This window comes from Chaetodon trifascialis, chromosome 4 (genome assembly GCF_039877785.1).
Source record: "Chaetodon trifascialis isolate fChaTrf1 chromosome 4, fChaTrf1.hap1, whole genome shotgun sequence".
NCBI lineage: Eukaryota > Metazoa > Chordata > Actinopteri > Chaetodontiformes > Chaetodontidae > Chaetodon > Chaetodon trifascialis.
The window spans coordinates 6944307-6971044 of NC_092059.1; the positions used below are offsets into that span (position 1 = coordinate 6944307).

At 44.0% G+C, this 26738-nt stretch overlaps 1 protein-coding gene across 2 annotated transcripts; it reads left to right on the plus strand.

The window, feature by feature from the left end:
• Nucleotides 1–26010, plus strand: LOC139329806 (importin-13-like). Of its 2 annotated transcripts, XM_070960320.1 has the most exons (23): nt 1–91; nt 525–611; nt 6236–6361; nt 6443–6799; nt 7216–7469; nt 10718–10858; nt 11654–11795; nt 12366–12532; nt 12815–12935; nt 13277–13424; nt 14397–14578; nt 14865–14891; nt 15118–15252; nt 17301–17453; nt 17916–17996; nt 18107–18244; nt 19251–19347; nt 21197–21249; nt 22881–22947; nt 23117–23175; nt 23282–23371; nt 23531–23712; nt 23819–26010. In XM_070960320.1, the coding sequence occupies exons 2-23, from the start codon at nt 543–545 to the stop codon at nt 23913–23915; spliced, it is 2886 nt and encodes a 961-aa protein (XP_070816421.1). In that variant the 5' UTR covers nt 1–91; nt 525–542; the 3' UTR covers nt 23916–26010. The 2 variants fall into 2 exon arrangements, with proteins under 2 accessions (XP_070816421.1, XP_070816422.1); XM_070960321.1 differs by lacking the exon at nt 1–91 and having other exon boundaries at nt 396–611.
• Nucleotides 26011–26738: the final 728 nt, after the last annotated feature.

The following is a 26738-nucleotide window of genomic DNA, read 5'->3' on the forward strand; positions in this document are numbered from 1 at the left end:
GAATGTAGCAAAAAGCTCCCGGTGACGGAGCAGAGGCAGAAAAGCGGCAGGGAGCTGCGAGCATCGTCTCATACCGTCGCAGGACAGAAAGGTGTGAAAATACTGGTCCTCTAGACAGCCTAGAGATTGTGTACAGAGACGACATTGTTTTGACAATGCTTTCACGTTACGAAAATGATAGTATATCTGTCTCGCTTGGCTACATTTGGCACTAGAGTAGCGTCAAGTTACATGCATTGCTACGTTAGCTAGTTTGGCGTTAGCATAGTGGCGCTAGTCGTTGTTATAGTGTTTTTCTATAGTGTAGGTTAGCGTCAGCTAGCCTGCTCTTAAGTGAGCTAATGTTAGCTTGCCGGTTAGCTTCTCGTGTCATCTTTATGTCTAAATTTCTGATGTCGTCTAGCTAACTTACACATTCCGATTACTACTGTTGAAATACTTTTGAAACGCTACTGTCTGTAATGGGAAGTTTATCGGTGGCTGTCAGTTCTTGAATGTGTTGCTCCTCTTTGATCATTTGACAGCTCCGTGTCAGCGGAGATATGGAGACGCCGGGGAGGATAGTAGCCACACCGGACGCCCTGGACTTCACGGTGGAAAACGTAGAGAAGGTGAGTTTTGAGATTAGTTAGTACGTGTCAGCACCCTGTCAGCTTAAAAAGCACCGGAGGTTTGTGGGCTAAAGAGTAATGGTCATGTTTCAAATGAGACGGCCAGCTTGAGAGGCAAAGTAGAGGAGCTTTATTTTACAGTGCTGGTTTCGTCTGGAGAGATGATGTTGTTTGCATGCGGAAATTAAGCTCATGTGTAACTTCTGTCCTCACGCCTTTAAACTGGTCTTCATTGAATGTTCAGGAAGAATTATCAGACGAGAGCAAAATAACAGGTTGTAGCCCGCCAGTTCTTTGCCATTGTAAACTGCTGGTCTGGGTCTTGTTTTTCTCTGTTGGACTGGATATATCAGGGTGTGTGTGTGTGCGTGTGCGCGCGCATTTGGCAGTGTTGACTGTGGCTGCCAGGTTGCTGTGATGAATCTCCCTGCTGGGTGGCCACTAACTCGGACGCGAGGGGATGGGTGGGGAGACAATGGGGAGGATGGAGAGAGCGAGAGAGAGAGAAAGGTGCTCCTGTGGAAGAGCAGAGTCGATGTGATGAGATGGATTGGGGGATGAGGGCTGGGACAGGGTCGATGTCTGTGACAGTGCCAGTAAAGAAAGAGGAGGGGGCGAGAGGAGCTTGGCGATGCGACAGAAATGATTACAGGCAGGCAGGTTTGAGGGAGGGAAGCGCATTCCTGTGGGGGAATGGCTTGTTCTGATACTGGGCTTTCTGGTGGTGTAATAAAGGAGGAAGAGGAATGGCAAACAATGAGCAGGGTCCTGTCTCCCTGTGGATGATCTGCTTATTCATTTGTTCATGTTTCATGACTACAGGTGAAGGAAGTGGTGCTCTATTATAATTTTGGGGTGGCCTGTGCATGAAGAAAAAGATAAATATTTCCTCTCACTCTTCAAGAGAAAACACTAGTACATATTGTATGCATACAATAATTAATGTCTGGGAAGATATAATAAAGGCTTGTGGAAATGGTAGTGAAAGAAACTGATACACAACTGTATAGATTTGCATGGATGTTTTCATTAGATCAAGGTATTTTTTATTTGGTTTTCTGGTATTTAAGTGTCTTATTTACAATGGAAGTGAAATTTTGCTTGCCAAAATACCACAAGCGAGCAAAAATAGTGCATGATATTCATCAAAAAAATAATCTGAGCCATCTGTTGGATATACATTCAGCATTCTGCGGTTCAGTTGATTATGTGAAACAGGAGATGCTTGCTGTGGTTAAACGTCATTGTAGTTAATATGGTAAATAATTTTAATGTTAAGTGTTTAGTAATAATGATTATGTTATCGCAGTGTATGTTCATACACTGAACTCTGACCTTCATACCTATCTGCTTGTCCTCTCCTTAAGACACTGGGAAACAGCACAAAGCAGACACTAAAATATCATGACCAAATGTCATGATATTTTATGGTAACTCCCTTATTTTTTTATATTGGTTTGTACAGCTTAAGGTGCATTTTCAGATCCTGCTAAAGCAGTCAGCCTTCTCCGAGTGGCACAGTGCCATGAGTAATCTCATTAGCTGATGAAACACGATGAACAGCATCTGAAGTATCATTTCCCATGATGCTATGAGCACTTTTGTAATAACAGTTACATTTCAAAACTGATGAGATATTGTTCCTCTAATACTCAGCTATATTTAGAAAGTGTGTTTAGACTATTCGGGTAAGATTACTTTTTTTAATTTCCATGTTTTTATTCATTCTAGATAATTTGGCTAGTAAGACATGTTTGTGCTTAGTTATTGGAATCTGCACTATGTTGTTCATTCACTGCAATAAGAGGGAGGCGGTATGTTTCTTCAGAGTCTATGAATGTGCACTTAAAAGCATCATGTTAGTATCTGTGTCAGGACATCAGCTTAATGCCTTTAGAAAAAACGGTGCTTTTACCAGTAATTTTATCATCCTCTGTGCCAGTCACAACAGCAGGGAACCATAAATATACACTCCACCAACACACGTGTTGTAGTGTTCATCAATAGAAGGTCAGATTGCACTTCCCATAAGATGGTGAGAGTGAAACCAGTTGCTGAAAGAAATAAAAAGACTGGCAGTGCAGAATTGTCAATGCTGTACAGTGGGATGGTGGGGAGTGTGTACTTGTATACATGGTGGTGGAGATGATGGTTCCTGGCCCAGCATTTGTGTGTGTCTCATAGAAAGACCTTTGTTCAATTTTGGGTCTGTGAAACAAAGTACCACATTGTCAGTATCTTTGTGTGTACAATGAATGGGTACATATACGGCCTTACATTTCCGCTCGACTATAATTAGCCTCGCCTAGAGTCACTGTCCACTAAGCAAGTGGATTTTAGAGGAAATTCAGAGCTTTACATTTGCCGTTAAACAGAGCGCTGTTAGGATTTTGTCATTTTGCATTTCTGCCCCGAGACAAGCAAGTACTGTAACACCAGAAAGAGGCACAGCACAGCACTGGATCAACGTGGCAGTCGAGGTCCATTCAGTAGTGCGTAGCTCCCAGGCTCTTGGCTCTTGATGCACCTCTGCCTTTTGGAAAGTGCGTTCAAGTAAAGTCAGGATGATATGTATGTGACTTCTCATTAAATAGTTCTATGGCATTTAAAAGCAGGGGAGATGATTCAGCCTACCAGCTAACGTCTTACAGAACATGGCAGAGGAATTTGACACTGAGAAATGATGTGTTTGGTATTGAGCAGCTTTGTGGTGGCTGGAGAGCCTATTTTAGAAGGAACAGAGGGATCATGATGACTATTACCATTCACCTATTGACAGAAATGGGCTCAAGGTGAAACACATCTAGTAGGTTACATGATGCATAGATGTCCGAATGCAAGCGTTTTTGCTTTATTTCTTGAATTACATTTTTTTTTTTTTTATCAGTGATTGTATCATCATATCATATAGCCATTGATACAGTGCCTGCAGGTGATCAATCTTCTGTTTTATGTGGTGGAAAAGGGAATTGTTCATGCAACTGAGATTTGCATGTTAAGACATTTGGTACAAGGGTTTGTTAGCTGTTCATGTGCTGAGATTTTATCACTATTGGCAACGTGGTATTCTTGATTTCTGTCTTGGCTGTGTGCTGTCAACAACCACCCGCGCACACTCTCACACAAACTATTCTTCTTTGTTCCCTCATTAATCATCCTTCCCCTGCATGTCTTTGGTTCTCACAATCATAGCGCAGTGTCCTGATGGGTCAGCGGTGTGATGATGCCTTCTGCAACACAGCATCAACACTGCCCTCCCATCACTGTGAAAACTTGAAGTGTGACGCTCTAGTGGACAGATGGCTTGAAAACACACTGAACCTATGGCAGAGATGCAGTTACCTGCTGTGTGTGAACACAGTGTGCAAAGACATGTACCACGTGTGCTTGTGTGTAGACTTGTGCACCCATGCCTCATAAACATGTGGGGAAGGATCTGCGGTGTTTACAAAAACATAAATGCTGCCTCTTTTTAAACCCATCTGCTTCTCGTTATCTACATCTCCTGCCTTGCACTTCCTAATAATTTCAGTAATAGAAATAATCTTTTAAGGAAAATGGCTCCTGCCTCATTCACTTACTACATATTTGCAGTTGATATTTTGTACAATGTGAGTATTGTAGCGTTCTTTGTTAACACAGCTCAGGACTCGACAGTGAGCACACAAGTGTATACCAGCTATAGTAAATCTTTGGTTATGTCTGTGAGCAGATGGTGAATCTGTCTAACTGAGCCATGTTTTTTTCATCTGCATCTGTCCTCCCTTCCTCCTGTTGGAAAGTGACTGTAGAGGAGGCTAATGACCTTTGACGGTGTCTGCCAAGATGACACCTCCTCAGGTGAAGCCAGGTGGTTCAGGCAGGTTTCCACCATCTGTAGAGTCACTTGCATAAGTTGCTTCGGCTTCAAATAATACTGTTTATAGGGGTGTGCATGTTTTTTTTCTTCTTTTTTTTAAGAACCAGTTAATAATGGACAATTACCGTTAGTTAGTTAAAATAACTGCTGCAGTCTGGTGTGATTTCTAGGAGGAGATGGGCAGTGGTTCTATGTGAGAAGATTAAAGCCGGAAAATGAACAGACCATTTTGTGTCTTGTGCTTTGATAATAAACCTAGGAAGGACAGACACGCTCAGACACGGCGCTGTTTGGGATTGGATAAGGAGGGGTCTGCAATCACACGGTGGTCTTCAGTAATGATCCGCCGCTGCTTTGAACTCAGAAATCACAGCCTGGTTTACAGAAAGACTTTGGCAAGTCGCAACACAATAACACATCTATATTTCAGCAGTTCTGTGGTGCAGCTCTGTCTATTAATCTGTTAAAATTTATAGAAAAATGCCACATAACCTGTTTTGTGTAGGTGCCGTGGTTTTAGGTAGATTTTAGAGGGGTATAGAGTCCCATGAAGAAAAAGTCAAAGCCACACGCAAGCTGTGCATATCGTACCTGTACCTATAGTTGTCTCTCACACACATACTATATGTGCAAATGCCACCTGAGTCTGCGAACAATCAGCTCATTAACACCCAGCCAGCCGCGTTCAGAGTCTTGTACAGTAAGTGGAGACAGATAATTGCATTGCAGAATGGCGGAGAGGGAGAGACACCACCTGAGACTCTCTGCTTCCAGTAGGATTTGACTGTATTGATGCTTCTCTCTACAGCCGCAATTGCATCATCTTACTCTGTGACCCATAGTGGTTTCTTCTCAGAATTATTCATCCTGTCATATTTGACAGCCTAAACGTCTCTGATGAGGAAATGAGAAGAAATGTAGATTTTAGACGAAGACTGGGATGAAAATAGAGAGCTGAGGGATGGGATGGGTGGATGGACACTTGAGGCGAATGGAGAGAAAGAAATGAGAAGGAAGAAAGAGGAGAGTATGACTGCTGGTGGAAGAATTGATGTGAGCAGGCTTCAGGGGTAAAGACAAGGATCAGAAGCTCGCTGAATAGATTTTTTTTCCTGTGTTGCTTGTCAGACACTTAGTGCTGGCTGCCAGCGGTTTTAGTTCAGTGAGCATCTACATGTGTGTGTGTGTGTGTGTGTTTTGTGTGAGACGGAGAGAGAGAAAACAGGCATTTTTGCAGTGCCTAAACCTCTCTTCTGGCACTGCCGGGATTAGAGGTGTCTGTTTAATTAATGCTCCCCTTTTCCCTTCTTTTATTTCCCTCTGTCATACTCATCCTTTATCTCCTTTCTCTTTGGCTTGCTCCTTCTTGTTCTCCCTGCACTCAAGTACTCAAATTACTCAGAGCTGTACTTCAGAGAGCGCTGTTTTCAGGTCATTGCTTTCTCCGTTGTACAGGTTTTCAAGGTAAACTGCCTACTATGTGTCTGTGTGTTTGTTGTTTGCCAGTGAGAAAAGATGCTCTTTTCTCCAGGTAACCTGCTCTTTCCTCCAAACAAGAGCTCAAACGTCTGCATTTGTCCTCTCTCAGCTGCTCTGTCATCTCTGACACACACCTTGGTGAATGTGTGGAGAGCTGTAGCAAACATTTCTTAAATGGACTTTGTTTGCACAAAGTTGTTCAGCTCTTTCTTGGTTCAACCATGCATTCTTTGGACTCCTTTGACTTTTCACTCTTGTTATTCTTCTCTTTCTTCTTTATTTCCAGGCCCTCCACCAGTTGTACTATGACCCCAATATAGAAAACAAGAATCTGGCCCAGAAATGGCTGATGCAGGCTCAGGTCTCGCCTCAAGCCTGGCAATTCTGCTGGGCTCTACTGAGCCCAGATAAGGTACAGTGTATATACACACACATGCACACACACAGAAAAAGCAGTTTGTGTCATTTGCATCCATTTTATCATCTCTCACAGGTGCCGGAGATCCAGTACTTTGGTGCTAGCGCGCTTCACACCAAGATCTCTCGCTACTGGTCGGACATCCCCACTGACCAGTATGAGTCTCTGAAGACCCAGCTGTTCTCCCAGATTGCCTGCTTCTCCTCCGGCTCCAAGATGGTGCTCACCCGCCTATGTGTGGCCCTTGCCTCGCTGGCACTCAACACAATGCCCGAGGCCTGGCCTGGCGCAGTGGCAGAGATGGTGCGGGTGTTCCAGGAGGAGGGGGGAGGGGTGGATGGGCGGGCACGCTGCCTGGCATTGCTGGAGCTGCTCACTGTCCTGCCTGAGGAGTTCCAGACCAGCCGCCTGCCACAGTACCGAAAAGGGCAGGTATGTCTTTCTCCCACCTCAATATTCACAGCTTTTTGTTTGGATTCAATATTTTTGATATTTTACTGGAATATGTCTCCAGCATAGATGTGCAGACAAATTGCTGGTGGTGAATTCTTTGCCACATTCTTGGTCTTACTTTCTTATTCTTCAGTCAGGTATTTCCAGATGTACAATGTAAATCATAATTTTCCTCATATTAGTCTATTTTATGCTAGCAAAGTAACTGTACAGCTGCTTATGTCAAAGACATATAACTGATATGCTTGCGAGGTTTGGCTTTTTTGTGAAGTGAACCGATGGTGTCACTCTTACTGGCACCCGGATAGAAAAACTTAAAATGAGCCTACTTGTAAGCAGAGGAATCTACCACACATACACTAGCAGTCCAGCCCTCATTATCATCCTCCCTCCAGGTTCGGGGTGCCCTGGGCCGGGAGTGGGGGTCAGTGTGTCCCTTACTGCAGCAACTGCTGCGAAGGACGGACAGCCCGGGGGCGGTGAAAGCTCGCGTGCTGCGCTGCCTGTCATCCTGGGTGCTGCTGGATGTGCCCCTCAGCGAGAGCGAAGGTCTGGTACACGACTGCTTCAGTGCCCTGCCTGACCCAGAGCTCTTCGACACAGCGGTAGAGGCAATAGTCAACGCCATCTCACAGCCCGACTCCCAAAGGTGTGTGCAAACGTGTGCCGAAAGAAAAGGCTGAGAAAAGTAATCACTATAGTGCTGTATGACACAAAAGCTCGTCATGGTTTTGACTGGAGAAATTACGCTAGAGCAAGAATGGAGGTGGAAGAGAGGGACAGTAAGAGGGAGAGGAGAGGAAAAAAAGAAAGATGCTTGAGCCCAGGGCAGGAAAACAGACAGGGTGGGCACTGGAAGGGCATCGGAAAGGGATGGAGAGAAGGAAGGGAGGGATTGATACAGGGCAAGTTGACAGCCAGGGGGAGGAGAGCGGCATTTCTCGGTTGGCCGACGTTGCTATGGTTACAGAGCTTGGTAGAGATGTCATCATGCCCTGCTTGATTCAGACATGGCAGGCACCCATAACCCCTCCCCTAGAGAGAATGAGAAAGGGTGGGGGGTGACAGGACAATGCAAAGGGAAGAAAGGGTACTAAGGGAGGGGGAAGGTGTGAAAGTCTCCATCTCCCTCCGTTCTCCATACCTCTGCACCGCTTCTCAGACAGGAGAGGCTCAGATCTGTGAAGTTGCTGCTGAGAGGTCAGTTTAAGTGCACTCACATTATGCCAAGCAGATGGTGGGGAGACGATCAGTGGTGGCGGAGTTACAGGTAGAGCAGCCTCAGCAAGTGTTGCTGGGCTCCTGCAGGATGGAGGACGTCACTGAGGAATGAGATTCTTCCAATCTCCTTTTCTAAATTTCAGTTGTTTTCTCAATCGTCCGTTGTTTTAAATACAGTTCCCTCTTTCTCTTGTTTTGTGTCACACTGATTACTGATCCCTGCACGTTCGCCTGTTTTTGTCACTTCCTCCCAAAAGTCCTCACTCTGTCATTAGTAGCCTCTGTCTTTGTGTGAATAATGAGTTTACATTGACCAGTTACAGTATATTGTGTTTGTTTTGGGTCTGTGTCTGTGAGAGAGGAGGAAAAGATATGAATCTTTTAGAAAACCTGATTTAGTTTTTTTGCCTCCCATCCCCTCCAGGAATCATAGCCCATCCTTTTTCCATCTGTAGATTCTGCTGTCTTTGTGTAATCTATCTATTTAATCTTTTCTCCCACTCTGCCTCTGTTTCTTTGTGCTCTTCCTTTCCCCTCTCCCTTCTCTCGCCATCAGTACTAAGCCCTCCTCCCTGTCTCTTGTTCTCTCCCTCTGTTTAAACACATTACAGTCAACTCATTTGGGGGGATGCTATTGGTCCAGCTGCATCCTGTTGCCAGGCAACCCATTTCCCCTGTCTCGGAGTGTTGCAGTAATTGCAGAGGGGATCAGAGGTGGGGGGATGGAGGGGCGGTGGAGGGAGAGAATAAAGGAGGAGTCAGGAAGGAGGCAGAAAGTGTATAACAGCAGGGCAGGGAGCAAAAGAGGAGAGGACAGGCAACTACGAGTTAGAGGAGAGGAGACTGCAGCAGACAGTCTCAGAGGAGTCTCCAGAATGTCATCTCGTATGAGGAAAATGGGCAAACATATAAATCCATTCTGCCTTTTTCATCGTATCACACACACAGAGTCCTCTCTTCCTCAGCTTAGAGTGCATGACCTGCATTTGCACAGCACCTTGTTAAAAATGAATGATCTTCTGAGTGCATGAGTGCAGCCTGCCACTCACATGTGCACTCACACACACACACACACACACACACACACACACACACACAGTCACACTGTCACACACACAGTCACTCACTCACTCAGAGTAAATTGCAGTCGGTCTCAGCGCTGCTCTCACAGGGTTACTCAGGCAGCCGAACACAGAGGATGTAGGCCAGTACACTCACAGGTACAGGTTTATTAGATGGAGGGAACATTCACACACATCACGTCTCAGCAGGGTGGAGCTCTCTCCAGAGAAGGCTGAGTCAGTGTGGGCTGCTGAGTAGGGGACTTGGCTTCATAACGCAGGACCATAGATCCGGTTCCTCGGCTTATAAGGGGGCCTGAGGGAAATTAGAATCGGAAATTTCCTCCCAGGACTGTGGAAAGACATGAATTTGACCTGCAGAGCAGCATCATTTTTTTTTCTGGCCACATTTTTTGTCAGGTAGCACCGTTCTGTAAGGGACTATGTTAATGCTGAAGCAATTGGTCAATTCAATGATTATTCGATGGACAGAAAATGGATCATTTTTATTAAATTCAAATGATTTTTAAAGTATTTTATCATAAGTAAAAGCTCTACATTCGCTAGTTTTAGCTTCTCAGTCTGAGAATTTGTGGCTTTTCTGTTACACTATAAACTCACAAGCTTTGGTGTTTTGACTCTTTGTTGGTTACTTCATGTCGTCATGTTTTGTTTTTTTTGACATTTTATGGATTGAATGATTAGTTGATGAGTTAAAAAACAACCAAAAGAAGAACTGGAAATGGAAACAATAGTTAGTTGCAGCCCTTCATTAGATAGTCATGGAAACACAGTGAGTTACAGCAGCTTTTCACTTTTTTGTTGCTTTTCAAGCATTGGTGAAGTCACACAACCTTGCTGTGTCATTGATGAATATTCATCAGCCTGGACACGCGTCCTTATTGATGTTCTTGTGAAAGATGAAGCACTTCCCGCATACCACAAAACCCCGCTGGGACTGACACACACATAATATGGTTTACATTCATAGCATTCACACATGCACATAATCTCCTCAGTGACATTCAGGCGCACACGCACACACGCACACCCTTCATCTCCAAATGTCACCCCTTCACTCGCTGTCATTAAGGGTGACAGGAGGATGTTGTCTGATGTTGTCACATGACCAGATCGGAGCCTGTGTTGAGGAGTGTGTTTGACCGTGCGTACCCATGTGTCTGTGTAAGTTTTTGTGTGTGCGTCAGCACATGTGTGTGTTTGAGAGTGAGGGAATTATAGATGGCTGAGACAGCAGGAAGAAGACAGAATAATAACTGACAGCAGCGCAGCTCTGAGCAGGAGCTTTGAATAGATTTTCTGGTTCCCTGGTAGATGTGTGGGTTTTTTAGGGTGGGTGTGCTGGATCAGAGGTTGGACTGACTTGAACTGTGATTTGATTTGAAATAAACACTTGTCTTGAGAAGGAGCAATAAATACATCAACCTAGCTGTGAGCGGTGTGAGTCAGTTTCACATTCACCAGTGGAGGCTCCCTGCCTGTGCATGCGATGTTCTTCTCACTTGTGCTGCTTTTTAACTCATTTCATTTAAAAGAACTGGAATCCTGACTGTCAACTCTGGTGTTTCTCTGTCTGTGTGTCCATGGGCTGTAGATATGTGAACACTTTGCTGAAACTGGTTCCTCAAGTGCTGGCCCTCCAGGAGCAGCTCAGAGAGGCTGTTCAGAATGGAGACATGGAGACCTGCCACGGCATCTGCCGGATCGCCGTTACACTGGGAGAAAACCACTCCAGGTGTGTGTGTGTGTGTGTGTGTGTGTGTGTGTGTGTGTGTGTGTGTGTGTGTGTGTGTGTGTGTGTGTGTGTGTGTGTGTGTGTGTGTGTGTGTGTGTGTGTGTGTGTGTGTGTGTGTGTGTGTGTGTGTCTGTGTCTGTGTCTGTGTCTGTGTCTGTGTCTGTGTGTGTCTGTGTCTGTGTAAGTGTGTTGGTTTCAGGAGGCCTTTAGCAATGTAAAGATTGTGTCAAGTCATTTTTACTTATAAAGCCTAATATCACAAATTAGCCTTTATAAGGGGCTTTACAGTCTTTACAGCAATCAACACCCTTTGCCCTTAGACCTTCAGTTTGGATCAGGTAAAACTCCCCAGAAACCCTCTTTTTAGTGTTGTACATTTATCTCGGCCAAAATGACTTCCATACATGACTGAATAATTCTTCAGTCTTGGGATGGAATTAAAAACACTCTGTAATTCAGTGACATTGAAAGCAGCACTTGAAAAATGTGTTTTAGCCAATCAAACGACAAAATTCTTGGGTAAGTCTTGGCCAATTTCTAATCTAAACAGATAGCCTACAATATAAGAGGAACAGGTTTCCTAACATTTATTTGCCTAGAGACAAGTCATGCAACATTCTGTCCGATATCTCAGTGTGCAGTCTCCATATATGGCGTTCTTGTCTCTACTGATTTAATGACACAGAGAGAGAAAGTTGCTAGTTTACCTTTGAACCAACTGCAGTGGACAGCTGCCAAATTACACCTTTTCTCTCCCCCTCTGTGTCTCCCCCCTCCACCCACCTCTCTGCCTAGGACTCTGTTGGAGCAGGTGGATCACTGGCAGAGCTTCCTGGCTTTAGTCAACATGATCATGTTTTGTACAGGCATCCCTGGCCACTACCCGGTCAATGAGACCACCAGCTCGCTCACACTTACCTTCTGGTATACACTACAAGTAAGGAATGCTAAAATTGGATCTTATATTGTAAACCACAATTATACTGTTGTGTGTACTGTTGCGACAAATAAAGGGTACTGTGTATTTTCCAACTGGTATAACTGTCCTCCAGCCTCATCTACTCTAGGTCCTTAAAATCCATCAACAAAATAAGCTTTGCTCATTGTAGTCTGGCAAGGCTCGATACACTCTTGCTTCAAACAGGCATCTTTAGATAGCCTATATAAAAACATGAACTCTCGCTGCACATCCTGTTTGAATAAGTGTGCTACTCGCTGGGGTCTCGCTTTGTCGACAGTTTTCAAATAATAAAATGTGACAGCTTTTTGTCTTCTATCTTAACCAACATAATTGATTTCTTACTTTGTGCAAGTGACAATGTGTTGTTTCATATTAAATAATTTATAGTGTAGTTGTTTTCTCACTGATAAATTCTGGAAAATGTTGATTTGACTCAAGTTAATAGCCTTTGTGAACCTTAACAGATGTCCTTATTTTGTGAAGTGCATCAATAATTTTATGTTCAGACCCAAGGCTATTTTCTGTTTCTCCTCACCCCGTCCTCAGGATGAAATAATGTCATTCGAGTCGGATAAGCAGGCAGTGTATCTGCAGGTCTACAGGCCAGTGTATTTCCAGCTGGTGGATGTTCTGCTGCACAAAGCCCAGTTCCCCTCTGACCAGGAGTACGAATCCTGGTCCACAGATGAGAAAGAGCAATTCAGGATCTACAGGTAGGGGTGCATGTGTTCTGTGCCTCACCCTGTCTCTGTGTATTGCACATGCCTCTTTTCTGCTGTGCACTGCTGTGTGCAAGTGTTTCAGTGACAGTCAAAGTGTTTCAGAAATTACCCGCTGACAGGATGATTGGTCAGCATATGAGTGTGTTTTTCTCTAATAGACTCTCACTGGACTGGCAGCTGAGAGGGCAAAACCTGCCTGGCAAATAGATTAACAGTTAAGGTTTCAAGATTGCGTGCCCCTAAAATGTCTGTTTGTGCATGTCTGTCCTTCAGGGTGGATATTTCAGACACGCTCATGTACGTTTATGAGATGCTGGGAGCAGAGCTGCTGAGTAACCTGTATGATAAACTAGGGAGACTGTTGACTAATGCAGAGCAGCCCACATCATGGCAGGTGGGTGAGACATACACAGATGAGCAAAGAGAAAATTTGAACTATTTTCTGTTTCTTTGAGTGTTGCACAGAAGCCACTTCTGGAAATGTGTCATACTAGATTTAATAAACGGGTTTTTCGAGACTGGTGCTTTTCCTTTTCTCTTTTTCACATTATTATGCTTATGTTAGCTTGCAAAATAAACATCAAGAAAAAATGTAAAGCTAAAATGTCCATATTTTTACATGATATAAAGTATTTGGTGCATTATTTTTACTTTCCATTGTAATTTTTTTAAAGTCAAGTCTCAATATTTTGTCATTGCTGTAATACGCTGCCTGCCTTCCCCCTGCTCCTCCAGCACACAGAAGCCTTACTGTATGGCTTCCAGTCCATAGCAGAGACGATAGATGTGAATTACTCTGACGTCATCCCAGGCCTGATAGGACTCATCCCCAGAATCAGCATCAACAACGTCCAACTAGCAGACACAGTGATGTTCACCATAGGTGAGACAAGTTTCATGGATGAAATAAAAGCAACACACACGAGAAAGACGCTGGTGTTGTTTGCGGTGACGGCATTATATCACAATGTCACAAAAAAGAAAGGGACACATGATTCTACCTTTTTTCACTCTATCAGCAATGTAAGGAAGCATTTTAAGATGGGAAAAATGATTACAAAAATGGATGTGTTTATTACATACCGATGCAGCACGGAGATAATGTTAGGCCTGGCTACATGAGATGACACAAAATGCAATGTGAAAAAACAGTTTCCCACATTCAAGCTATTACTCAGGTTATTTAATTGGCTTCAAATTAGTCCTAACATTGACACAGTTTCTCTTGACTGTCCACTTTGCTTGTGCGTCTACAGTAGAAGCTAGTAGCCACACTAGCTGCGGAATGTGCTAACACCAAATTCAACAGGCTTACCAGCAAAATAAACAGTAAATAACATAAACGTCCCAAAACTTGCAGATCCTAAGTTTGAAGTCGGTATTGATCCATCCTTGAGCTTCATTTTTGTAGTGAATCCTGCTTCGTGTTGGCCTTCAGTTTTATCGCCTAAGAGTTTTCCATTTGTTGTTGTTGGGGGGGACATTTCCATCAAGTTAACCCACTGGGTCTTCACTTCCTCGGAGGGTGGGAGTAGATGAAGACTGACATGTTGGTTCTTGCAGCCAACAACAGAGAGTTGGCGTTGGCAAAGAAAAAAGTTGTTAGTGGATGTAACTCCAGTTCTATGAGTATGTGTGTGGCCCTCTATCTGCATGTTATTGCAGCCGTAGTACAGCACATTTTTCTTATATGCTAAAATATTGCATTTGTAAGGTATTGCAAAATCCACGTTGAGGCACCGGCATGTGACACCGGTGACAGTGGCAAAAATACAAACACGGCACATACAAACATGGCTCTAGTAGCACTTGTATTGTTTCTTATTCAGTGCCTGAGCTGTTGATCTCCCACCAGGGGCTTTGGCTGAATGGTTGGCAGACCACCCGGTGATGCTCAGCAGTGTCTTGCCCTTGGTCCTTCAGGCTTTAGGAAACCCAGACCTTTCTGTTTCTTCTGTCTCTACACTGAAGAAAATTTGTAGGGAGTGCAAATATGATCTGCCACCGTACGCGACCAACATAGTAGCTGTGTCTCAGGTACGTGTACATATATACATCTTTTTTTTAATATGCTGTTGCCTTTTCCATCCAGTTGATCACATATGTGAGCCAATAGTAATCAATTTAAACTTTTTTCTTACTTTTAGCAGCTCAGGTGCTGCAGACTTTTGTGATGTTCCGGCTTTCTGGAAATAATATTTAGCCTTTGAAATCACTTCAGTTGTATTTATTTTTGAGTTTATTCCTATTTCTAATTTGGGTATGTGTGTCTGTGCTTTCAAAAGAATTGAACCATCACTCTGACTTTCTCTTTTCTCTCCAGGAGGTGCTTATAAAGCAGATCCACAAGGTCAGTGTGTGCTCTCTCACATTCACTTTCTCTTTTTGTCTCAGCACTCAGTTCAGAAGTGACATTTAAATAAGGAATGCTGTGAAAGAATTGCGTAACCTGTAGTCTAAAGACGACATGTTTTGTGTTGTGAAAAATCTGTGTGGTCTCTTCATAAAACTCCCAGACTTGAAGCTCACTGCTTGCGTGCGCTGAAGCTAAACCTGCGATCATCTTTTCCTTGCAGACAAGTCAGTGTATGTGGCTGATGCAGGCTCTCGGCTTCCTGCTGTCCGCTCTCCCCGTGGAAGACATCTTAAGAAACCTTCACTCTCTCATCACCCCCTACATTCAGCAGCTGGAGAAGCTAGCAGATGAGACGGTGCGTACACTGACCAACATGTAGCAGTGCACACGCGCACACACACACACACACACACACACACACACACACACACACACACACACACACACACACACACACACACACACAAAGACAGAGCAGGCACAGTTGGACTCTGGCCAATAGGAACAGGCCTTGTGTCTGTGTGGTGTCACTGCAGTGGAACATTTCTCTGCGGGACCAGATTGGATTTGACCCCGCACCATGGGCTAGTGACTCACATGGAAGCAGCAAATACACACTTTGTCTCACTAATGCAAACACACACACACGCACGCACGTACGCACGCACGCACGCCACAGTCAGAGAGAAGACAAACTGAGAAAATGTAAGAGTGCCTACAGAGACACTCTTACAATAGGTCATGCTTTTACATGCGCACGCACACACACAGTCGTACAAAAAGAAATTTTTTACCCTGTTTAAATGTCAGCTCCAGGAGAGCCTGGAGTTTCAGACTGTCGCGCTGGATGAGCCGATATTATCCAAAAATACACCGCTTGATATCTACTGTATGTGGAACAAAGTCGATTTTCTCCTGATCCCTTGTTTAGCAATCAGTGAAGACTTTGGGTGGGGTCGATACAGATGTCACCTTGATGAAGCTTTTCATTCATCCGTGTGTGTGTGTGTGTGTGCGTGTGCGTGTGCGTGTGTGTGTCCGTCCATCTGTCCTTTTCTCACCCACCACACTTCAAACAGCACACGCTGTCACACACGGTCTCGTCCATCGCCTCTGACTTCCTGCCTCTCATATTGTTTTCTGTCTAGCTTTGTGATGTATCGACATTACATCAGACTAGGAAATCAGGTGCTGCATCTGGAGCCGGACAAATAGTGGCACCTAGTGGGGGGACCTTCAGGTTACATTACAAAAGGGGTGTATGACGGTGATGTCTGTCGGGGCTGATGAAGTCGCCCTGATTTGACTGCAGGTGTCATGTGCGCCCTGTTCTTACTGTTGTACAGTCAAAGCATTAACATTGTGAGGGGAGGTAGCTGTTGAAGGAGAGATGAGAGGTGTGGCTGTAAGAGTCCTCTTCGCAGTCTCTTTGCTCTGTTGTATCACCATGGAGACAGAGCACTGGTTAAACACTAGCTGTAAAATCCTTAATTAATATGGTTTTACCTGGGGGAGGGGTGTGTGCGCGTGTGTAGTGATGCGTATCGGCAAGAAAAGTGGTTTGCGATCGAGCCAATAACTTCTCTCTGTCAAATTGCTTAAATACCTTCCCATTGATTGTCTTTTATTTATAATTTTTTTGAGATTTGATATTATTTGTCTACTGCTTGTTTTATTTAGTAATAATATTGATTTACTCTGGTATTTACGGTTTGCGTTCTATATTGATAATAATGACAAATGTCCCAGATTATAAAAGTGAGCCCACCATGTCTTAGTCATCCCTTGAGTCCTGGTCAGAGCAGCTGGAAAACACCTCTGCATTGTATTTTTCCCTGCTGTCAAACTGGCCTCTGTCAGTCTTGGAGCCTGTGTTGGGTTTTGGTCCAGCTGTATTAACAGGGAGGCTACTGAGCTTGGTTCTGTTGCCTGCTCGCCCAGCTCTGGATCAGTGCTATTCTGGGGCCGCTCCTTGCCAGCGTTCCCCACTGGGTCCCCCCACCCCAGGCCTGAAAACCTCCTCCTCCCCACAGTCCAAAGCTCCTCTGCCAGTGGTGTAAACACCAGTATTCCCCTGGTACCCTGAGCTCCCAGGCAGAGTCAGTTAGCGGCATGGCTAACTGAGCTAACTATCTTCTGTAAAAGCTGCTACAGTCAGCAGCAGACTTCCATGTTACAAGAGACAAGAGACCCATGATGCAACTGTCCCACTGATTTGTTTGTCCGAGGAGTAACAGCAAGGCTCAGCTACCGAACGGAGTTTGAGGCGGGAGGGGTTTTGTGTAATGTATTGTTGATTTGTTGTTATTCAAGCCAGGTGGACAGTGGGGTAAGGGTAATGTTCTATAAGGTTCTATAGTAAAGTACAATGATCTGTTTCTTCTTTCTTTTTTCTCCTTTCAGCCTAATCCCTCCAATAAATTAGCGATCATCCACATCTTGGGGCTACTGTCCAACCTCTTCACTACGCTCGACATCAGCAAGCAGGATGACGAGTCAGCGGACAGCTCAGCACCACCTGTCAAAACAGCCCCACCTCCACCTGGACCAAACCCAGTCAGTCACCACACACACACACACACACACACACACACACACACACACACACACACCATCATTGGAGTCATCAGTGGGGCTGGGTGATTGGATGAATGCAGAGCCTATCAGCAAGATGCTGAATCTATGGATGATAGATATTAACCAATAGAAACATACATTATGTTCCATTTAAAGGCAGTTTGGTAGTTTGAAGCACAATGAGGCTCATGGTGCTCGCAGCAGTATGAGCTCCCCACCCCCACCCCCCTCCTGCCTCTGCGGCTGAATACATAGGCTAACTCTGGTTGGAGGGATGAGGGTGGCTAACGGGAGAATGTTTGCCCTGTCGCTCAACCATAGTCATTAGTCATTCTGCTGATAGGCATGCACTCATGTGTAAATACTAATCTAATACCGCTGCCTGTTAATGACTTTCTATTTTCTCTTTTCCTTTTAATGAAGTGAATTTGCATTTTTCAGGTGGTGGTGGTTTTGCAACAAGTGTTTGCTCTCATACAGACCGTACTCAGCAAGTGGCTCAACGACTCGCAGGTTGTAGAGGTGAGTCATCGACATGTGAAGCCACAAACTCTCACACCTCCGCTTTCTAAGAAATCAGTCCATGTAGTCGGATTTGATGACCGTACAGCTGACCTCATGTTGTCTCTCAGGCTGTGTGCGCCATCTTTGAGAAGTCGGTGAAGACTCTGCTCCATGACTTTGCTCCCATGGTGTCTCAGCTAAGCGAGATGCTCGGGCAGATGTACAGTACGATTCCCCAGGCCTCAGCCCTTGACCTCACACGACAGGTATACACTCATGCTTGTGCACATTCACACACGTAAACGCCCATTAGTGGTTAGATTTGTCAGAAAGTGCTGCGTACGAGCTAATCAGCTACGCATCAATGAGCCCAAGGTTAAAGAGGATACAGTATATGTTTGTGAAACTTCATCCACAGTTACAGTCACAACTAAACCCTCAAGCATCATTTGTTTGTTCACATAAACTAAAACTCGTGACATTTCATTCAGTTATGTTTTACTTACATCATAATTTTCATGAATAAAATTAACTTTGGATGTATTTGTACGCAAGTCAAATATTATTTTAGCTTATGCTAACTACAATTTACTAATCATACCATAATTAATAGAGTAACAAGCAGCAGATCTGCATTATCTAATCACACTATGATCCCTCACTGCATTATCAGCATTTAGTGATAGTGACATTGACATTGTGTTTACATTTCTATGATAGCCTAGGTTTTTAAATGTCATGTAAACAAAATGTGGTTTCTGTAATCCTGTACCTTTAAATGAATGTTAGGGATTACAAGAAATCCAGTCATATCAGTTTCTGCTAGAGAAACCTAATTTCTTGTCTGTTTTCTAAGTCCAACTGGAACTGAAAAGAGCGCTGAAATAAAGAAAGTCATAATAAAAGTCTGTTTCCACAGTTGAACAGGAGGTTATTTGTAAAATTCAGACACATTTGCGCACTAAGAAAAAAAACGTGTTCTCACAACAGAGTTTGTTTTCTCACAGCACCATCAGTGCTACAAAGAAAACTGCAGGCTGCAGTATCATACAGTATATTACTAATACACTCTAAGCATACTCGCCTTATTCAAAAATATGGCCGGAATCTGATGGTAACCAGCTGTATAACCACAAGCTTTACAGTAATTAGGTTTCTCCAGGTCGTGTGAAGACGTTCTGTGGTTTTGTAGCCTGTTTCCCTTCCAGTAACCTGATTTCTTGTGTGTAAATAAACACAGTGAGTGTCTGATGTGAAGTCCTGCTGTTTCAGATGGTGCACATCTTTGCCAGTGAGACAGACCACTTCCCACCCATCAAGGCTCTGTTTGAGCTGGTTACCTCGGTAACTCTGTCCATCTTCCAGCAAGGTAGGGGGTCCAGCAGGGGCGGGACTGTGAATACTGTCAAATGTGTCTGTTCAAATCAGTGAATGTTTCTGATCATGTTTGATTTTGCAGGGTCCAAAAATGAGAAAAAATGGTTAAAAATGTTATGTTTATTATGACGATATGCTCCCATTTCTGACTGTACGTGCCAGCATTTCTAGACAATAACACAGCTCAGCCCTGGAGGAAAATGACTAAAGGTCAGAGGTCATTGGACTCATATAGTCACAGTCGACCTTTAAACGTGCTCTCATTACTTTTTAATGCCAGTGAAACGACAGAGCAGCCTGTCTGCTTGATGTGTCAAAGTCACAAAGTCTTAAATAGTCATTTTATCAATGCAGACTTCTCTTTCCGCTGACTAACTATTATGGTTTGCTTGAAATATAAGCAATCAGTGCATTGCAGTGTTTTCGATATTCATCAGCCTTGTATATGCTTTTTTCATCATTTTAAATTCATTTATTTGACTTTACTGTTTCAGTGTTTGGGCTGCATGAAAATTACTTTGGTTTTGTAGAGTGTTAAAAGTTGATCAGACATGCGTTACCCCGGGGCCGAACTTAGGCTTTGATTTCCACTCAACATTAGATGGATATGAATGAGATGATGTACTCTCATCCACTACACTTGGGTCAGGGTACCAGCTCTGTCTGCCGCTCCCCTTCCCTTTGTGTTGTCCCCTTTTTCCTCTCCTCCTTTCCTGCTTTGACTGGTTAAGTAATGGCTGCCTCTCCTCCTGCCTCTAAACTCTTTCTTTTCTGAGCAGGTGCCTTTCAGTAGACAGTATCAGTACAGGATACAGTCACAGCACAGAGACCACTAGCTTATTCAGTTGGCTGACATATAACATAGGAGGGCGGGCCAGCTCAATACGGCCACAGCCACTGCTGTGCTTGGATTAGAGTCAGGCTCTCCATCGCAGCCCTCTGAATAAGCCCTGTATTCTCTCCAGGCGTTGTGTGTGGATGAGGGCTGGAGGGGGGTATTGAGCAGGAAACTTGTTTGGAGTCTGGGAACAGCTAAAGCTGGGCGCTTACTACAGACGCTTGTTCTGTTTCATTACAAGTTTGCTGTTGGAGTCCCTCCAACATCAATCTTAAGCCATCGGAGAAATGTTTGAAAGTCAGGAATCTCGATGCGGATTCTTCAGTCCAGAAGCTGCTACAGGAAACGTGTGTTTAATCTGTCATACTTTCAAAAAGTCCTGTAGTCTGTGTCCAGCATAAGGGAGGTAATGATATCAGGACCTATCCTGATCTTTGCGTGTGATTCATACTGATGGCTATGGGTTCACCTTTGAAGCAAAGGGGATCTTACGGACCGGCTCTGAATGGACCCCTCAGAGAAACCCCCTCCCCTGAGGCACTTAGTTGAGGAAGTGATGTTTGATCACGTCCATGCCAGCAGTGCCTCCCGTGAGGGAGGTAAAAGGGGGGGTTCATTCAGGTTTGGTGTCCCTTTCCCTCCAAACTGTAACAGTAACAGAGGTGCCTCCTGGGTTCCCACTCCAAACCCACTTTTGTTTCTTTAGGTTTGTTCCTTTTCTCTCGTTACTTCTTTCTTTTTTCTCTCCAAACAGACCCATGTCTTTGTCTTCTGCCTGTGTTTTGTTTTTGGTTGGTCTGTTCTTCCAAGACTCTGCCAAAGCTTCATATGCCCCCCCCTCCCCCTTCTCCCCTTCGTTCTTTACTCACGTGTGAATTATTTCAATGAGATATTTTTGAGTTCTCTTTTATTTCCACATGACTGTTGAATCTATTCAGTTGCTGTTTGTATATTATTCTTATTCTCTTATGATTTCTTAAGTTTCATCTTTATTATATTTTAGGACCCAGGGATCATCCTGATATTGTTGATTCATTTATGCAACTCCAAGCTCAGGTGTGTTTTTGGTTTCTTATTTCATTCACTTTGGGTTTCTCTCTCCTCTCTCTCTCTCTCTCTCTCTCTCTCTCTCTCTCTCTCTTCTCTCTCTTATCCTGATTTCTTGATTTCTCCCTGTCCTCTTCTCCCTCTCTACCTCTTTCTGTTCTTTGTTACTGGGCCCTAAGGTGTCCCATCACATAGGCGAGGCAGAGGAATGAACCATGAGAGGAATGTTTGACACAGAGACGTCCGTCTCTCCTCAAACGCTTTTGATTCTAACAGTCACCTCGCCACACAAACAACAGACCTCATGTAGGGTTTTCATTGTACCTGATATCCTCATTACAGTATGCAGAGCCTCCCTATCTTGTATGTTCATTATTCTTACTTCTAGTACTTATGCTATATTCAGTTAAGAGGTCACTCTGCTGTAGTAGAGAGTTATGGACTCAGTGTCACATTCTTCTTATATAATTTATATATATCTTATATTACAACAACGCTCTGTAAACATGCTTTCACCTTGTATTCTTGTAGTCCTCTTAGGAGCTAAGAAAGACAAAAATGCGTTTTTTACTACATGGCGGTGCATTTTTGTCTTCAAAAGAACCTAAGATGTCAGGAAATTCTGATGACTCAGAGGAACATGTAATCCTTCTATGAATAATCATATTGATTTATTACACTGCTCAACAGGCTGCTTAGGTGGAAAATAAGTGCTCGTGTGCGGACGTATTCTGCGTGAAATCCACCATTTTAAGAGCTTACATTTTTACAAAATCTTTTCCCTTTTTTTCCCGTAAAGTCAACATCAGGGCACGTTCACTCTTTGGAAAAACATCAGCACACCCAGCGCCTTAGATGAAATATTTCAGCTGATGCGGCGCTCTTGGGAAGATGATGTAACGGCGTCAGTATCAGCGCTGTGGTCCCAGGTGACTGCTTAGTCTCTGAGCTCAGTCCTCCTCTGAAGTCATTCCAGCCCGGAGCCAATCAAAGCCCAAATGAATTAATATTCAGCTAATATTAATCAGTTCAGACAAATTGGCTGATGGCTCCTCTGTTTAATATTTTTGTCTTCCGTCTTCATTCTTCTTCCTTTGTTTTCTATCTTTGGATAGATCTGACCTTCATCTCTCTCCCTCTCCCTCTCTCCCTCTCTCCTCTCCTCCATCCTGAATGAGTTCATTATTACGAGATGAGTTGTATTTCTCTTTATCTGCACATGTTAATTACTTACACACTTCTGTTGCATATTCAATCCAGTCAACCAAAAACAAGTAATGTTTCAAATATAGTTGATTTCGAGAAACGAAACCATCATTGCCTTTAGTTTGACTTAAGTTTCCAATGATTTGAAGTTTGAGTTTTTGCAATTTGTTTGTTATACCTGCTGAGTTCTGCATTGGAGGATCTCTGTATGAGTTTGGATAGTTTTTCCTAAACCGATGGAGAGAGTACTATAGCCTGGTAGGCAGATCTGTTCTGAGTCCTGTGTTGCAGTCAGATCCGGCTACCAGGCTGAGCGGGTATTGTTGATAGCAGTACTTATGAAGGAGCTTATGCAGTGGAATGTGGTGAAGCAGTACCGATTGGGTCGCGCCGACAGAAACATACTCTGTTTAATGTCTTTATCTGCCTCTTAGGCCCTCAAACGGAAGCCCGATTTGTTCTTGTCTGAGAGTCTTGACGTGAAAGCAGTGTTCCACTGTGGTAAGTTTGCACGTTGTTTACATAAACACGCACCCCTACACACTGTTCTGGGTGTTTTGCTGCAGTTCCTGTGAAATATCTGCCTGTCAGTACAAAGTACAAACTGTAAATGTTTGACACCATCCTCCAGTAGTTTATTTATGTTTCTCACTCCCTCTCCCACTTCCAGGAGTTCTGTCGCTCAAATTTCCTGAGGCTCCGACAGTCAAGTCAACGTGCTTGTTCTTTGTGAGCGCACGCACACACACGACTTGAAAGCCTGCACGAATACGCATGTTTAGAAATGAGTCATTTGGCTTTGAATGTGCTGATTGTCTCTGTGTTTCTGCCGCAGACTGAACTGTTGCCCCACTGCTCAGATGTGCCTCCGCTGGCCAGAGTGGTGCAGGAGGACGGAAAGCTGTTGATCCAGGCCGTGCTGGAGGTGAGAAGCAGCGCATTGCACATTCACACATCGCGCCGCTGAAAGGTTTCATCATTTCACTCGCGCCGCACTCGGCTGTGTTATGGCACATCAAACATTCCTTCATCTCGTGCTGTCATTAAGAGTCTGCTGTCAAATTTCTGCCCCGCTCTTCTCCAGGGCATCGGAGGCGGGGCATCTCGAAGCCTGATGGACCAGTTTGCAGAGGTGCTTTTCAGTCTGAACAAGCACTGCTTTTCTCTGCTCGCCGTGTGGTTGAAGGAGGCGCTGCAGCCTCCCGGGTTCCCGTCGTCGCGAGTCACAACCGAACAGAAAGACAACTTCTCACATCAGATACTCAGGTAACACTGCCGGACATTTGTTTACACGCTCCTTGACTAATAAGCCCATGCATTCGGTCAGCCACATGATTTGTTTGTCCTCTTCACTGCCTCCTCTGTCCTGCAGAGAACGAGTGAACAAGAGGAGGGTGAAGGACATAGTGAAGGAGTTCACACTACTGTGCAGAGGGCTCCATGGCACAGAGTACGCCGCTGAATACTGAAACTCTACCCCTGAACTCTCATCTAAACGTGACCTCTGCCCTCAGCGCAAAACAGGATGCCACAACAATACAGTTCTCACAAACCCCATCAGTGAAGATATCATGAAGTGATTGTAATGAAAACCCGCCCTGCCGCAGGACAAGACATGGAACCTTTCCAGCACAGACCTGCCATCGGATTAATAGACAAACATTAACTCCCCGGTGGCATTAGGGAGGCCGTCCTCTCTGCCCTGATTTCTTTTTCTGTTTCAAGATTGATTGTTTCTCTCTCCTCCTATTTAAGGTCTTTTCTTTGGAAGAGCTTCGAGCAGCACTCCCAGCATGCTGCCTCACGCCTCCTTCTCTCTCTGTCTTGTTCTGCCTTTCTAGATCTTCCCGTGGTTCCTAGGCTGTTTCCTGGTGATTAGCATCCATATGAAATGGTAGTGGTATCGTACGTAGCTACTTGACATTATTTTTCAAAATAAATCTAATTAATTATATAAATGTATATGTATACACATATAGACAGATGGTGGTTGTCAGTCCTGCCGCTGCTAATGGGAAGAGAGATGGACAAAGGTCAGGAGGGGATTCTGCAGGAAGAATTTCATGAATACGATTATATTTACTCCCACTCATGCCCCTGACATCTCTGCATTTGCCAAATTACCATGAAATGTTTTGTGAATTTGTCCTTTTTTTCTTATATATGCCTTTTTGGGGGGTATGACTGGAGAAAGAAAGCTGAAAACCACATAACTGGACTAAAACCAGTCTACGCTCTTGCCCAGCCCTCTGTGTATAGGGCTGTACCTCATGTACATACAGTCCCACCCAGTCATACTGCAGTCTCCGCGGGTTGTAGGGAGTGTTTTTTATGCATTGGTCCCTTTGGTAAAGCAGGACTGCCTAGAGTGAAGGCCAGAGTAGAAACCGAAATTATAGTAGCTGACAGTGAGTAAGAGGCACACGATGGAAACTGAGAGCGTGGAGGGATTAATAATCCTGACGATGGACTGCGTAGTCACTGTAATCGTGCAAAAATATTAATCAAGTTGTGCATATTAACAGTTATTGCTGAACACTTCTGTGTCTTTGAGTGTGTGCGTGTGTTCATACCTGTGTGTATGAGAGGCTGCGTGTATCTTTTTCCACTTGTTCAGTGCACTTATATTGGACCTACAGTACACATCCATAACCTCTTCCTATCTTTTGAACAAAGAGCCCGTTCATTTCTTCACACTCATTCAGACTACTCTCTTCTTAAATACTGACCAGGCATGTCCATTATTTCACCTCTGCTGCTCACCTGCAATCACGCCCATCTATTTAACCTCCTTATCATCTGGAATGACCAGCCAGTGCTAATCATTGACCAGACTCATCTATCTATCATTGACACCAACGACTGCTCCTAACAACATGTTGTGAACGAGCCCCCCAAAATCCTTTGCATCTATCTGGTCACTGCCTTGGAGAGGACCAAGAAGGATTAGGGAGTAAGAAAACATAAGATCTCTGAGAGAGTTATTCAGCGTTTGCAGTGAGAGTTAACACAGACGTTCTGTGCTCATCCATTATGCCAGAGACATTATTGGTGCAGTGATGTGACGGCTGTAAAATACACTGTCTAGTGAATCACCAGGACCAGTTGACATCTAATAACGCTCAGCATTGAAATGTACTCCGTGGTCTCTGATAAACTTTATCTCAGTCTAATCCTTCTGTCTTATCCGAGGTGCCTGCAGATATGTAGCATGTATGTGTTTTCCGGGGGTGGGGGGGTGGGGTGGTGTTGCGGGTTTCAGGGGACAAACGTTCAGTGTGTGAGACGCTGCAGAAAGACGTGATTTAGACTGAGATCCGGGGCAGGAATCAGGTCTGTGAGTGGGCTGCCCTGCCTGCGGGTCTGATTTAAACGGTGAATGATTGGACGTTCAAACGCTGATCCTGGGTCTGTGTTGTGGTCTCATTCTGAGGTGGGGAAACAAAACAATGTTCGTCACGGTTTATAGAAAGAGTAGTAGGTGGATGAGGGGAGGGAAGTATGAAATGTACATTGTTTTTTTTGTACCTTGGCTTTAATTTATTAAATATATCTAAGACTGCAGCTCCTGACTCTTCTGTGTGTGGGAGTAGTTTTGCTGTTTTTTTTCCCAGCACTTACATCAAAGACATAGCCTGCGGATATTTTTCCAACATCTCTGAAACAATTAAAACAAGTGCCAGTGTAGATAAAGTTCAAGTAGAAATATATAAGTTAAAGCTTTTATTGGCTTTTATTTTTTTCCATTTAGCCAGCCAGTTTATGGAGGAAAATCTGAAGTCAGTCCTTATATAGTAAATGTTAAATCTCCCCTTAGTATCATCAGGTCTGTAACCAGGTCTTTTTAAAATCCCTGTTAGCTGTTATGTTATATTTTCAGCACATTTTATGAAATGGATCAAATATCCAGTTGTTCTTTCCAGGGAACTTTCAAGGAGATTATGTAAAATAAAGCTGCGCCATTTTATTTCTCTTCATGAAGGTCACTGCTGTTTGAAAGCCCTCTCCATGCTGCCGGAAATATACTTCTGATGGACAAACACAGTATTCTCTATATACTGTATCTTGACTCCAAAAACAACCTGTAAATACTCACCAGGTGTGACATTTAACTGGAGACTGTGGGCTGAAATAACTCAAACAGTGCCAGAATATCGTTAAGAGTATCAAAGAGGAAATTTTCATTTGGTTCTCATAAGAAAAGTACAAATTTCACAATACAGCGGAGATTACAGTCATAAGGTTTTGTCCTGGAGCCACTTCAATGGAAAAAAGGAACAACAAATGCGCAT

Excerpts from the sequence above, each read along its gene's own strand:
- LOC139329806 (XM_070960320.1), top strand. The coding sequence starts at position 543 with ATGGAGACGCCGGGGAGGATAGTAGCCACACCGGACGCCCTGGACTTC. Across the intron at positions 22,948-23,116 it reads GAAAGCAGTGTTCCACTGTG|GAGTTCTGTCGCTCAAATTT; the intron begins GTAAGTTTGCAC and ends TCCCACTTCCAG. Across the intron at positions 23,713-23,818 it reads TTCTCACATCAGATACTCAG|AGAACGAGTGAACAAGAGGA; the intron begins GTAACACTGCCG and ends TCTGTCCTGCAG.